Below are 14,090 nucleotides of genomic sequence, written 5' to 3'. Positions count from 1 at the left end.
GTTGCTCGCTGTCCCTCCATCGCGGCTGAAGGGTGACCGTGCATTTGCTGTAGCTGCCCCAAGACTTCGGAACAGTTTACCTCTTGGGACTAAGTGTTCCCCTTCCCGAGACACTTTTAAGGCCAAACGATATGATATGATTTAGTAGTACACCTGCTCTAGCACAAATATAATGGAGAAAAACCTAAAAATGTAAAATTAAATGTTGTATTTTTTTGTCTTTATGTGCACAAGTTTTCAAGCCAGCTCAAATCTATATTGCTGAACGGACGGAGAAGATTTTCAGGGTTTCAGGGATACAAGACGTCAATAGTGATGTCAATAACGCCAAATAAACAAAACACAGAAAACCCCGTTCTCATTGATTTGACGACTGATTGATTCTGTAGCAAGCTATTGATACAAATCACAATACAAGCTGTGATGTCATGTTTTGTTTGTTTACATGCTTCAGTCTCCTCACTTTCCTGTACGTCTCTCTGGTCTCCTTGTTCTCTACATCTTCTCCTTCCTCCACTCATACACAGACATCACCTTCCCCTCCCCCACACTCCTCACCTCCTCATCCTCTCCTCCCTCCGACACGGGGCCGTTCTGCTGGGTCTCCTGGAAGAGGATCTTCTTCATTTTGCGGTACTGCAGGTTGTCCAGTTCTCGCACTGCATCCTTGGTTCGTGCAATCAGATCCATGACGACCGTCAGCGGGCGCTCACGGCACAAGAAGCGATGCTAAAAGGAGGAAGGATGGAAAGGACGGATGAGCACGACTACGCTGCAGAGGAGTTAATACTGATGTAACACAAGTGTTTCGGTTCTCACATTCAGCAGCACGTCCGAGGTAGGCCGGTCCTGGGGAATCTTCTGTAGGCAAGAGTCAACAAAGTTGCGGAAGGAATCAGACCTGAAGAGAAAGAGAGATGTTATCAGTGAAAAAATACTCTTAGAGAAGTTTGAGAAATAACAGGAGAAGAGAAGAACTACAGAAGCAAAGAGCAGCCGTGGTCTCTGATGAATTAAACCACGTTTTCTGTTATTTATATCCTGTTCTGATGTTGGATGTTAAACATGGTCGAGGTCGAGGTTTCAGCTGCCCTGAACGCTTCATTTACAATGTTTTTTTACTTTCCAGATGAGATGACGTCGCCCACTCTCATATTTCAGATGTGATTCATCCAACATGTACGGACGGATTTGAGAAGTTGACATTTGGAGTAAAGAAGGAGAAAAAGAAGTGAAATCCTGCTACTATAGTTTGTTTACGTAGCCTCCGGAGCCGGAGGAAGCTTCCTGAAGCTGACCAATCAGAACAGAGCGGGCTCATCAGGAGGCGGGGCCTTAAAGAGACAGGAGCTAAAACGGCCTGTTTCAGACAGAGGCTGAACTGAGGGGCTGCATAAAGGACCAGTAGAAGATAAATAAGGAGTTTTTAACTGGAAATCATGCAAAAATATTCCAGTAGAGCCCCAGAATATAAATATAGAGCTGGAAATGTGCAGAATGTGAGTCCTTTACAGTTTTCTTAAGATAACAAACTATGCTCCTGTTTAGGTTTTTGAGCCCATTATCTTGTGATGATCGTTACCTGGGATAAAACTATCCATGCAAGTTTATTCATGGAGTAAATCCTCTCAGCAGGAGAAAAAAAGGAGGCCTGTATGTAATGTAATCAATCAACACAGATAGATCACAATATAATTAAACGCATCACAAAAACAGCTTGATGATGAGAGAATGTTTCAAGGTTTTAAGTGTTGAATCTTGAGCTAACAGCAGCTCTCGGCTTCTGCAGAGATGAAACTAAGGAGAGTGGAGAGGAGACAGATGTTCTCACCAGTGGTTGGACTGAAGGATGGGGCTTTCATTCTGCGCGATGTGGTATAAGGCACTCATAGCATTCATATTGAACAGTGGGGGCTTCCTCTCCGCTGTGGAAAAAAACCCACAATGTTAAGACCTTTAATATTTTTACACCTTCATGTACTGATTTACCCGCATTCACACATCTGCAGCTCATACCCAGCTCTATGCAGGTGATGCCCAGCGACCAGACGTCCACCTTGCCGTCATACTGGCCCTCGTCCATGGCCAGGATCACCTCCGGAGCCATCCTAGGAAAAAAAAACAAAGCAAAACACAGCAGAGGTCAGAGGTTTGGCATCGCGTCGGTCATCTTTTAATAACTTTGGTTTGACACCCAAACAGCAACATTTAGGGATGTCACCAAGTCCTTTAATAGTGAATATCTGCCAAACATTTATTTACCTAAATGTTGATTAAATATGTATCTGACACACTGGAATAACAAGCAGTAGACGACTTCATTTGGCAAATGTTATTTTTCACGACTTTCTTGATTCAAATACTGAAGGTCCTGGTTCAAAACTGTTGAGTTGATTGGTCAATTGATTGGTTGATCAGCAGAAAATTAATCAACTGAGTAATTATTAGTCATTTTTAAGCAAATATTTGATTTTTCTTGGTTCTCAAATGTCCTCAAATGTTCGCTGCATTTCTTGTTGTTCTGTTATTGTGAATGAAATATTTTGGGGTTTTGTTTGGCTTTAGGACATCATGATAAACGATAAAATAATCTGCAGATTAAATCGACAATGAAAATAATCATTAGTTGAAGCACTAAACAGCTTAAACTCTTCATAAGATGTGAAGGAAAGTTTGACTGTGAGAAGCGACTCCTGAAATTAACATGACATAATTAGCTGGAGTTGTGGGAACTATAAAAAGTGGCCTTGAGGCTGCACAGCAGAGTTACAGAGTGAAGTTTCTTCCCTCACTAGCGATCACACTCACTCTCTCTCTCTCTCTCTGTGTTTACCTTCAGTTGGACTCAGACGAGCTTTTGAGATGATTTATATAAAAATCCTGTTTATCTGCAAAGCTTTAGGAGGCTTGTTTCAGAATCTAATCAAAGATGGGAGCTCGCTGGCTGCTTGTATAGGAGTCTCAACTTGGGAAAATCAGTTTTATTGTGCAGCAGAGGGAATATTTTCTCATCCAGATGGTTAGAAGAGTCTTTGAGGATTGTAAAAAAAAACCTTCAGAACCTTTATGTGTTTTCAGACGACCTTCTGGGTTTATCAAACATTGTCGGTAAATTATCTCTGTAAAGAAACCGGTGGTTACCTCTGAGCTCTGAATATATGCTACTACATGAGGGTGCTGGTTTTTCCTGATCACTCACCAGTATGGAGTCCCCACAAAGGAGTTGGCTGGAGCCACAATGGAGGCCGAGCCGAAGTCCCCCAGTTTGACCTGACCGGGCTCCGTCAGCAGGATGTTTCCTGCTTTCACATCCCTGCAGAAAAGAGATCCGTTACATACACATAAATACATAAAACATGAATATACCACTGATGCCTCACAGCCCTGACAGACAAATATGGAACTATAAGAGAATTACTTCAGTCTGTTCTAGAGGCTGTGAATCAAAGTTTTCAAAATTAACGTTAATGATTTTTAAACATTTAAATGAAAAACATTCTTGCAGGATTTGCTGCTTGTAAAAGGATCATTTTGAAGTGCTGGTTGAAATACATTTAGCTGAAGTGCTGAAGTCAGCGGATTCAACTGTGCATGAACAGCGGAGGTTGTGGGCGTTAAAAAGAGCTGAAGAAGTTAAACAGATAGTTGACTTTTAAGAGATGACAGCGGCTGAACTGTTAGCACGTTTACCTGTGAATCATATTGTGAGAGTGAAGATATGCTAATCCCTGCAGTGCACCATGGGTAATAGCAGCTATTTCAATTTCCTGGAGTGGCTTTTTGTGAACTGCAAAGACAAAAAGAAAAGTCAAATAAGAGTCACGCATACAAACACACACAGAAAAACAAGAAAGTGATGAATAATGAAGTCTTGATTGGAGACGACTGACCTTCGAGGAGGTCTGAGGCCGAGCCGAGGCAGTACTCCATCACCAGCTTCAGGAGAGACGAGTGGAGATGATCAGACACAACTATCATCACTCTTCATAACACATTACATGCAATTATAGATATTTTTATACTTTTTCACAGTTTCACTGGTCAAAGAATGACTGTAAACAAGTCGGGACTAGAAGGTCGACAATTATATTATTTATTATGTGAATTTATTGACATTTATATCACATTTTTGTCTGGAGAGGAAGTTTAAGGCTTTTTAAAAGTTATGGACTTTTTGAGGAAACTGAATTCAAAGCTTTTAAGACCAGCAGATGAATCCAGACTAAAAACACACCTGCTCTTTCACAAATATAATTAGAGATGTAAATAATTAAAGGGGACCTATTAAGCTTTCCCTTATTTTCTATCATATATATAATTAAATTAATTTGTTAAATGTGGCCAAAGTGTCAAATAAAGAAGTAAACGTATGTAGCAGTAATCAAAAAGCAGCAGCTCTGCTCTGAACGCTCCGTTTCAAACATTTTTTTCTACTTTCAGCCCGAGACGACGTCGGCTGGCGACGGATTTCTTTATATGGTCATCACTGCGCCGCTGCCCCTCCAGCTGGCCAATCAGGACAGAGTGGGCTTAAAGAGACAGAGGCTGAACTGACGGCTGCATAAAAAGGGACAGTAGACGATGAATAAGGAGGTTTTTGAACTGTGAATCATGTAAAGCTACTCTAGTGGAGTCCCAGAATAAATATATAGAGCTGGAAACGAGCATAAAGGTTCCCTTTAAGTGCTCCACTGGATTTTCTCTTTGTGTCAAGTATATAAACATTATCACATTTTACAGGCCTGTTTTAGAAGCAGGAGTTTTATGAATGAATCATCCTCTAATCTCTGCATATTGTACATGTTATCCTGTAAAATAATACAACACAATGCAACAGCCAACTGCAGTTTAAAGTCAATATTCCTTTATATTACTATAGTACTTGATCACTTTTGGATTTTGGAAAGAAAAATATGAAGTTTGTGTCAAGAATTTACTCAAAACAACAGTCTGTCTACATTTGTAATGACAGGAATACAGTAATCAACATTACAGACTCTTTACACTAAAACTATGTGTACTGGTGAGCCGTCAAAGTGAAAACGGCCGGTGGTGTAAACAGGTTGGGTGGATGAAATGTTAACAGTCATCTGCATTTCCAACAATAACTAGTATTTGTCATTACTTGTTGTTTATTAACTTGAGTTTTAAGTCATTTCTGATAAATTACAAGCTTGTTTATATGATGAGGAAGCCGTTAAACACAAAGACATCTGAAATGATCAACAGTTTAATTCACCCAGTGTTACCAGGAGATGTTTGTCTTCACCAGATTATGATGGAAATCTTCATTTTTACGTCTCACTTTAGTTCAAATCAATTTGAATCCAAATAAGGCCACAAACAGAGATCAACTTTAAACTGCAGCTGTGTTTCCCTCCAAGTCTTTAAAGCACAAAGCAGCGAGCCTCCATGTTATCATCTGTAAGACATTATGTAATAATACTCCCACTGCCCGACACAGTACGTACCCATGCTGTGTGCTCTTTCAGGTAACATCCTCGATACTCGATGGTGTTGGGGTGGCGAAGTTTCTGTAGGAACTTCACCTCTTTAATGATGTCCTGCCATTTCTGCACATAAAGACAAAACACTCAACCCTCATCCTGTTTAAAATACAGGCATCATCAGCTTTAAGATCGTACAGTATGTATGTACATTATCTCACATAGACCACTTTTTATGTCAGAAAATAAACATGTTTAGGGAAAAAAGTATAATGGGAAGTGACAGATCACATTTGAGGGAAACATAGAACCCCTGACGAAGGACTGATACCGAGTCACTGTTGAAGGAATCTTAGAGGAAAAACTGACACTTATCTTGAGACAACAAGAAGCACAACTGGAAGAAAACTGGACATCATACTAGATAAAAAAATAGCGACACTGGAACAGATCCATCCATAAACAAGGCTGAATGAATGAAGGAGAAAATGTGACTAAATTTCCCAAACTGTTGTTGAATTATTTAATGTGTAATTCTTCTGCCAATAAAGATTTAATTGAAGAATCGTGCATTCAGCTGCCGTTTAAACTCAGCAGATTTTTCACAGAGGAGGAACTCTGAAAGTGACAAGTTGGTGTTTGTTACCTCGTTCGTCTGCTTGCCGCTGTACGACATCTTCTTGATGGCCACCACCTCATTGTTGCGCACGTCTCGGGCCTGTTGAACGACAGAAAACACAACCAGTGTGTTTACAGTCACTGTCAACCAGTAACCTTCAAATTTTGTGTTCAGAGTGTGAATAAGCATCATTTCCTTCTTTAAGTGCTTTTATTTGGTTAATCTGAACCCAAATTAATCAGTTACTCACAGTAATCTATCATTTAGATGTATGTCAGTGAAAGCAACTTTATTTAGAAACTGTTGGAGGCGTTTCTAACACTGCTGTAGTATTTAATGACACACAGCAACCGGTAGCTTTGTATTTTGTGTGTTTTGTGTTTAATTGCGAGGAAAAACCAGCACAATGTTGTTCTGGAGGGTTCTTTAGGGCCTTGGTGACCGACAGACGTGATTATTTTATTTCAGTTTCACACTGGCAACACAAAACTAGAGGTGGTCGACAACAGGAAACCAACTGCTGAAGTTTGTCTGTATTTACTTTGTGAATGTTCAGTTAAAAACACTTTGAATTTACTTGTTTTAATGAATAAATAAAAGTCAAAGTAAAGAATAATAATATAATAAGAAGTAAAAGAATAAAGATATTTGTGCTTTCTAAACATTTGACCTCCCTTTTTACCATGATGGAATTGAAACTTGGAATCACTAAGAACTGTAATGATATCCAACCAAACTCAAAACTGTACTTAAGTGCAGTAATTCAGTAAATGTACTTAGTTACTTTCCACCTCTGACAATGAAAATATTTTGCATTATTACTGGATAAACTATTTGTCTTCTGGAGCAGAGTTGAGTTTAGTGTTTCGACCACTTGGTGGAGCCAGAAGATGAATCTGACACGTGTAGCAAGTCAAGAACAAAGACGTAAACAATGATCCATTTATCAACCAGACTACATGATTTATTTTTGGACAAAATGCTCATATTTTCTCAGAGCTATTCCGAGTGCTTAATCCTCCAAAGGGCTTAATCCTTAATCCCAAGTGAGGATGCTGCTATCAGACAAAGCAGCAGATCAGATTTGCAAGTCATGTTGCACTGAGAGGACTTTAACATCAAGTCCCGTCGCTGCCTCAGACTGTAAACAACCAGATGATGCTTTATTACGGCTCAGAATAATTCCTCAAAACTCGATAAAAATATGGAAGAATCAGGTGAAATCAGAAGTAGAAGAACACAACACAACAAGAAATAACAGACATGTGAGGTCAGTGTACATACAGTATAAAGCAGAGGCACGCTTGTTAAACTGATGCAAATTGATGCACGTCGTCTATTTTTGCAGCACATCTCTAATGGCCTTTTAAGGATCCTCAGAAACTCAGACGTTCAGTGTGGCGGTGAGAAAGCTGTGGAGGTGTTAGTCTACCACACAGCCTCAAGAATATTTTACAGGTGAAATGAGATGCACAGATAGTACATACATGTTATTTTCCCACTGTTTTCCTAATAAGATCCCACTCTTTTATATTATTAAGACAGAACGCAGACTGATTTCAGAGTGTTTCAGAGGCAAAGATTAAGATCTAAACAATCTGATTTTTCTCAACATGTGCAGTAACAGGAGGCAAACACACAGTGTTAAATTTACAGTACATCCACAGTGAAACTCACATCTACTGTATATTAAGGATGGATATGAGTGATAAATTACTCCATTACTAATCAGACATGTATTTGATCTTTGTCCTTCAGTATTTATGAAGCCAAGATAGCGTTTCTACAAATATCATATTGGCCCAAATATAAGATCATTTCTTCCAATTGACATTGTGTTTGAAAAAGCAGAGTTTGTATTATATTCAAGGACTATTATTCACAACATCAGGTATTCTTTCTGATGTTGTGTTCTCTAATACAGAGAGTGCTGCATTATGGGTTATTTGTAGCCTTATTGTTGCTAAGCTAGCAAGTTTATAGTGTGTCTTTTAGAGTCACACATAAGTCATTTAAAGGGTTCATATTCTGCTTTGTGTGGTTTTCTGTTATTTATATCTTGTTCTGATGTCGGATGTTAAACATGGTCAAAGTTCCAAAGCTTGAGGTGAACGTATGTAGAAAAGCTGCCTGCAAGTCAAAAGGAGCTAAAACAGCCTGTTTGAGACAGAGGCTGAACTGAGGGGCTGCATAAAGGACCAGTAGAAGATAAATAAGGAGTTTTTAACTGGAAATCATGCAAAGATATTCCAGTAGAGCCCCAGAATATAAATATAGAGATGGAAATGTACAGAGAGTCCTGTAATGTGTTTTTCTACCACAGAGGACATAAATTCACGACCAGTCAAAAAGCGTCAAGCAGACAAGAATTACTGCTGTCACACATGAGGAGTCAAAAACAGTCTAGAAAAATGTTTCCAAGAGAGATTCAGTGACTGATGAAGATACACAAATGTGAGATTAATGTTCTGCTTTACTGAAACTTTTACTTTTACATCTTATAATCAGGGTCGTCATATATTTGAGCCAATATTTCTTCTCTATGCGATTACTCGAGTTTCTGACCTGTCTACTAGATCTGTAAATAAAAACACGTGAGAATCAACCCCCCTACTGTATACGTCCTACTCACAAAGTAGACGGCTCCGAAGCTGCCGTGGCCGATCTCACGGAGGTCAGCAAATAGCTTCTCCGGATCATCTTTGCAGAAGAGATCTGCCACATCCGGGTCCTTCAGATTGCCCGCCCGTGCACTCGAGGGCATGGCCAGGGCCTGGAAAAAACAGGGAACAACACAGGTTAGTGCCGGGAGACTGCGGTGAACTCTCAAGTAAATCATGATCATGGCTAATAATTACTTCCTGTGGTTCACTGTGGTTGTACGCCGTGGTTCCCAACCTGTCAAAACATTTCTGAAACAAAAATATTACACTTATTCAGGCATTCCTCTAATGTTTGCCCATTTCTTGTGATTTACTGGATGATTTTACCTTTACGGCTTCTTAATTTATTCAAATTCAAAGTCACAAGCCAAAAAACTGTTTTTAAAGACAAATCTGCAACATTTTTCACTTATAAATTGCTGTTATATACACATAAGTGTTGTTTCTATTATATACACATATATGGAGTTTGACCTACAATATAAACCATAACTGTATTAGCCTTTTTTACTCCAGTGTTTACAGACATTTCTGATGAAAGCAACAGAAAACATTAACTTGAATTTTGGTTGATGTCTAGAAACACCTGACAATCACTTTGTTCCAATCGTGTGTTTAGAGTTTCAGTGAAGGGACTTCCCTTTGGTTTATATTTGGATCATTGGCTGTGTGCCCGTTTTGATTTTGAAGGATGTGAAGCGTCTGTTTTCCACTTCAGTTGGGCAGAAAACTAATTAATGTGTTAAACATGCTGGAAAATGCATTCTTGTACTGTTGTAAAGTGACCCATTTGCAAAATCCCCATCATGTGGATGAATCAGACTTTATCAGCTTCCCTGATATTCCAAATCCATGTTCAACCGCTCAAATATTCCGTAATATTGCAGAAATTTCATGTCTGGCTCCTTTTGGCGTAACACCTCTCTGGTGACAGAAAACAGCCTTAATCTTCCAGCTGATCTGTGGTATTTAGGACAGTAACTGGTACGGGTAGGAACCAAAACCCGGTTCCAAATCAGAACCAAATCCAAAGTGCAAAGAACCAGGTACCCATTTAAAAAAACAACTGTTGAACAGGAGTAATTCCTGGTGGGTTTTTTCCACATACAGTAAAACACTGAGAAAGAAATTATGTCCATTATGCAGCAGTGCTTTATGCTAACAAGCCACTTAGCATGCTAGCTTGAAGCATTGTCCTTAAAGTATTATGAAACTGATGCTAGCAGGAAGCTAACAGTGTAGCGCTTAACTACCTACTGATTCAGACTGGACCCAGACAGCAACATAAATACCCGTCAGCCTCACACATTAACAGCTTTTCTTTTAAACATGGAGACTGACAGCAACCGTTTAAGCACTTTGACTTTGACAGTGAGCTGCACCAGACAACACAATCCCATCTCATTGTAACAAGATAACACGACCGACGATGTCTACAAGCTTCACACAGAAACACAGTTTCATCCAGACGCCCGGAGCAGGCAGAGTGTCTCATCTGATTCTCTGACCAAAGATATTCAGTTTACTATCAAATATCTCAAAGAAAAACAGAAAATTGTCACATTTGAGAAGCTGGAAACAGGATATTTGGAATTTTTGCTTGAAACAATTATTAAAGTAGTTACCAATCCATTTTCCAAGGATCAATTAATCAACTTTTCTTGCTCTAAATAATTTACTAAAAAAGGGCCAATAACAATGTGATGAAGATAAATATTGATGAAAAACTGATGTCAGACAGAATGCTGTAGACCTGTTTTCTGTGTTAAATAACTGAATTAATCACATTTAACAAACTGAATCTTTCCTCTAGTAGGTGTCAGCACAGCCCCAGAACACGGTCACATCCGCTTATTTCAGGGCGAGGAAGAACCATGAGAAAATCACTTAGTGCTGCTTTTAATGTCTCAACCATGACGGTCGTCATGAGACTGTTCTGAATATAGTGGCTCACATTCTGATGAAGACGATGTGGCTTCAAACGGCTCAACAGAACGACTTTAAAGGACTTTGCTGGAGATTTTCTATATTTTTTCTGATTGTCAACAAACCTCATGAGCAGAACTCTGAAGAGACTCAGCAGCCAGACATTTCTTCATTCAGGAGCGGCTGAGTGACACTAAAATGAGAAAAGCTGGTCCACCTTAAAGGTCAGTCCACCTTAAGTGAGCGTGGTTAGGTTAGGCTAACCCATTGTTGCTAACTTCAGGGCTAAGCCTCTTCACTTTTCCAGCAGATGGGGAACAGACAAGACTTTTCTTGGTCATGAGAAGCTGCAGCATTTATGAACTGACAGATCGACGGCTTACCGCGAACTTTTTCATCTGATCCGCTCGCATTCAACGTCACTTTTCTGCTGCTCGCTCAACCACACACTCGCTACGCACACATTACGCACTGCCCTGTTCCTTAAAGCAGCTCTGCTACTCTTATAACAGCACCTTTCACGTGGATGTCCTTTGAAGAACGAGGAGAGGGAGGACGACTCAAAACAATTCCACGGTAACGTCGGGTGTAGCCCATGATTGTGTGAAATTTTTAACAGCAGCGAAACGCTAAACTAACGTGACCAAACTCGTCATAATAAAGGAACATGTCACCCTGTGCAGCGGTGTGGCTCATTGATGTGTTTTTAATAGTTCTTGGACAACAACAGAGGTTCACAGCGACTGGCGCATCAGGTTGGAGTTGGAGAAACCAATCAAGAGAAAAAAACATGAATCTTAATCTAAATACATTTAATCAGATGCATAAGAGTCCACGGTGTGTGTTGTCTTATGCATCTAGTGATCAGAGAGCAGCAGAAAGCCAAACTGACGGCTCTATATTGTCGTCTTTACCATGACGGTACAACTCAAATCAAAGATTGATATAAATAAGTCCATGAAAATCCAAAGATGAGCCGAGCTGAGCTTCAAATCAGATCATCTGACTAAATCAGCCAAATGAATGTAATCTCAGCCTGCACACTGAGCCGCGGTTACTGACAAATGCAACATCATTTTATAATGGGGTTAATGTAGATGCTCATCCTTGAGTGTCAGCTGGAGCCCTGAGGAGAGCCGGCAACATAACCAGGCCTCTGTGATTCGGTGAATGCATGAAAACACGGCCTCGGGGTCTCTGTTTAATGCAGTACAGCAAGGCTTGTTCCTTTTAAAGCATTGCTGTGTAAACGCACAGATTCCCACCCTCCTACCCCCCCCCCCCCCTACTCAACATTCCTTCAAAATGCGGTCAACCAATTTCCAATTATATATTATGTGGCGCTCAGTGGTATCATGGTGTTCAGACCAAGGCAAGGAAGCAGACGCATGCAGCTACTGTCTACAGTCAGGAGAAAAACAACCAAGCTGAAAACTGTGAAAGACACAAGAACGTTTGTCTACAAGAAGAACAGCAAGTTTCTCCAAATTAAGAAGAGAAATGGGGCATCCTAATAGCCTGAAGTGTCTAGAATGTAACTGTTATTTCAGATCAGGCCAGGGACCTTTTATCACATCTTTCCTTTCATGTTTCTTACTGTTCTTCACCATCATCTTTAATATTAAAAGATAGCAATGAAATTATCTGCAGCCAACAAATATAGTTGTTTATTTGTGTTAAGAGTCCACATGAATGAACCAGTGATGTGATATTCAGTGGTAGAAAGTAACTAAGTACATTTACTCTAGTATTGTACTTAAGTACAAGTTTGAGATACTTGTACTTTACTTGAGTATTTCCATGTGATGCTACTTTCTACATTTCAGAGGGAAATATTGTACTTTCTACTCCACTACATTTATTTAACAGCTTTAGTTACTTTTCAGATGAAGATTTGACACAATGGATAATATAACAAGCTTTTAAAATACAACACATTGTTAAAGATGAAACCAGTGGTTTCCAACCTTTTTGGCTTTTGACGTCTTACAAAAAGCAGTGTGTAGTCGGGGTCACATTTCACATGTCTATGAGTTGTTAACAGCTCCACCAAATAGTGATTTTTCCCTCTAAACTTCTCACATGCTTTCATTTCAATAAATGTTCAAATGATCCAATATTTCACCAAAAATCAAAGATTAGAGAAAAAGTCCAAAAAACTGAAAACAGATTTGTGTATCAGAACTTTGTTTTTTCTTCTTTCCTCTCCCATTAATCATCTCACCACCCCTCAGATTTATCTGATGACCCTTTGGAGGGGCCCGACCCCTAGGTTGGGAACCACTGGACTAAACTAGCTAACTGTATATAAAGTAGTGTAAACTAGCTCCACCTCCAGCAGCTACAACAGTAACATGCTGCTCTAACACTGATGCTTCACTATTAATAATCTAATGATGTCATATATAATAATATATCAGTCAGAGGGACCAAACCACTACTTTTACTGCAATACTTTAACTACATCAAGCTCATAATACTTATGTACTTTTACTGCAATACTTTAACTACATCAAGCTCATAATACTTATGTACTTTTACTGGAGTAGGATTTTTCATGCAGGACTTTTACTTCTGATCTGAGTACTTCTTCCACCACTGGTGAAAATCCAGGTTTATAAATTAGGACATACAATAATGTGTTTGAAAATGTCGCCCATTTTCTGGCTCCTTAACTCAAAGTTAAAAAACAAAAAAACACTAAATCATTCACCATTGATGAAATAAGAAAAGGCTTCATAGCAGCTATTTCTGTCATTTTCCAAAGAACAGAGTTCTTCTCACACAAGTTTTAGCAATTGACCACTTGGGAAACAACTTTCCTCGACTTCCTACTTGGAAAAAATAAACTCACACAAGTTCAATCAAGTTCAATGTGAAGGCAGCATAAGACTCTAAAAACAGAGAAGGAAAAAGGGAAACAGCTCCAGACAGTTCTTTTTTTAAATAGTGACATGAAATTTGGTGTGTCAGTGGTGCCTAATGACCAGGATCACATGGCTGAACCCAGCCCTGACTTGGAAACAGTTTTGCACAGTAGAACCTCCTTGTTGTGGAGTTTGTGTAACATTAGCACAGACCGGGTTTAAAAAGAGAACATTTATCAGTTCCAGTAAGCATCACCTCCAAAAATTAAACCAAGGCAATTCCTCATTTTAAATGAAACACAAGTGGTTGATTCACAGGCAATGAAGGATGAACCATTTTCACTGGGCGTGGTCCTAAATGTAAAGAAACATTGAAATATCCACAAACCGCATGTTTATTTACAATGAACACATCTAAACTACTAAATAGTAGGTGTGTAACCGTATGTGTATTCGTCCAAACTGTTCTGTACAGGATGTTCAGTTTGGTAAGCGACTTCTTTGGTTCGGTATGCTCCGTGACCCAAACAATTTATGTCAAAATAGTTCTATAATTCCTTTACTCTGA

At 39.4% G+C, this 14,090-nt stretch overlaps 1 protein-coding gene across 3 annotated transcripts in view; it reads right to left on the bottom strand.

Annotated features, from left to right (window-relative positions):
• taok2a (TAO kinase 2a) overlaps positions 1-14,090 on the bottom strand; it is a 30,566-nt gene that overhangs the window by 13,084 nt on the left and 3,392 nt on the right. The window contains exons 1-11 of one of the 3 annotated variants that reach the window (XM_067615694.1): positions 10,781-10,863; positions 8,699-8,839; positions 6,094-6,165; positions 5,472-5,573; positions 3,891-3,936; positions 3,691-3,787; positions 3,200-3,313; positions 2,017-2,108; positions 1,832-1,925; positions 820-901; positions 559-729 (exon numbers count right to left, since the gene is read on the bottom strand). In XM_067615694.1, the coding sequence (XP_067471795.1) occupies positions 559-729; positions 820-901; positions 1,832-1,925; positions 2,017-2,108; positions 3,200-3,313; positions 3,691-3,787; positions 3,891-3,936; positions 5,472-5,573; positions 6,094-6,165; positions 8,699-8,839; positions 10,781-10,828 (1,059 nt within the window). In that variant the 5' untranslated portion in view covers positions 10,829-10,863. Of the gene's footprint in view, positions 1-558; positions 730-819; positions 902-1,831; positions 1,926-2,016; positions 2,109-3,199; positions 3,314-3,690; positions 3,788-3,890; positions 3,937-5,471; positions 5,574-6,093; positions 6,166-8,698; positions 8,840-10,780; positions 10,864-14,090 lie in introns of those variants that run through there. The other 2 variants (XM_067615693.1, XM_067615695.1) reach the window with 2 other exon arrangements.

This window comes from Thunnus thynnus, chromosome 17 (assembly GCF_963924715.1).
Source record: "Thunnus thynnus chromosome 17, fThuThy2.1, whole genome shotgun sequence".
In the NCBI taxonomy this organism is placed as follows: domain Eukaryota; kingdom Metazoa; phylum Chordata; class Actinopteri; order Scombriformes; family Scombridae; genus Thunnus; species Thunnus thynnus.
This window is presented reverse-complemented; position numbering and strand designations above follow the sequence as displayed.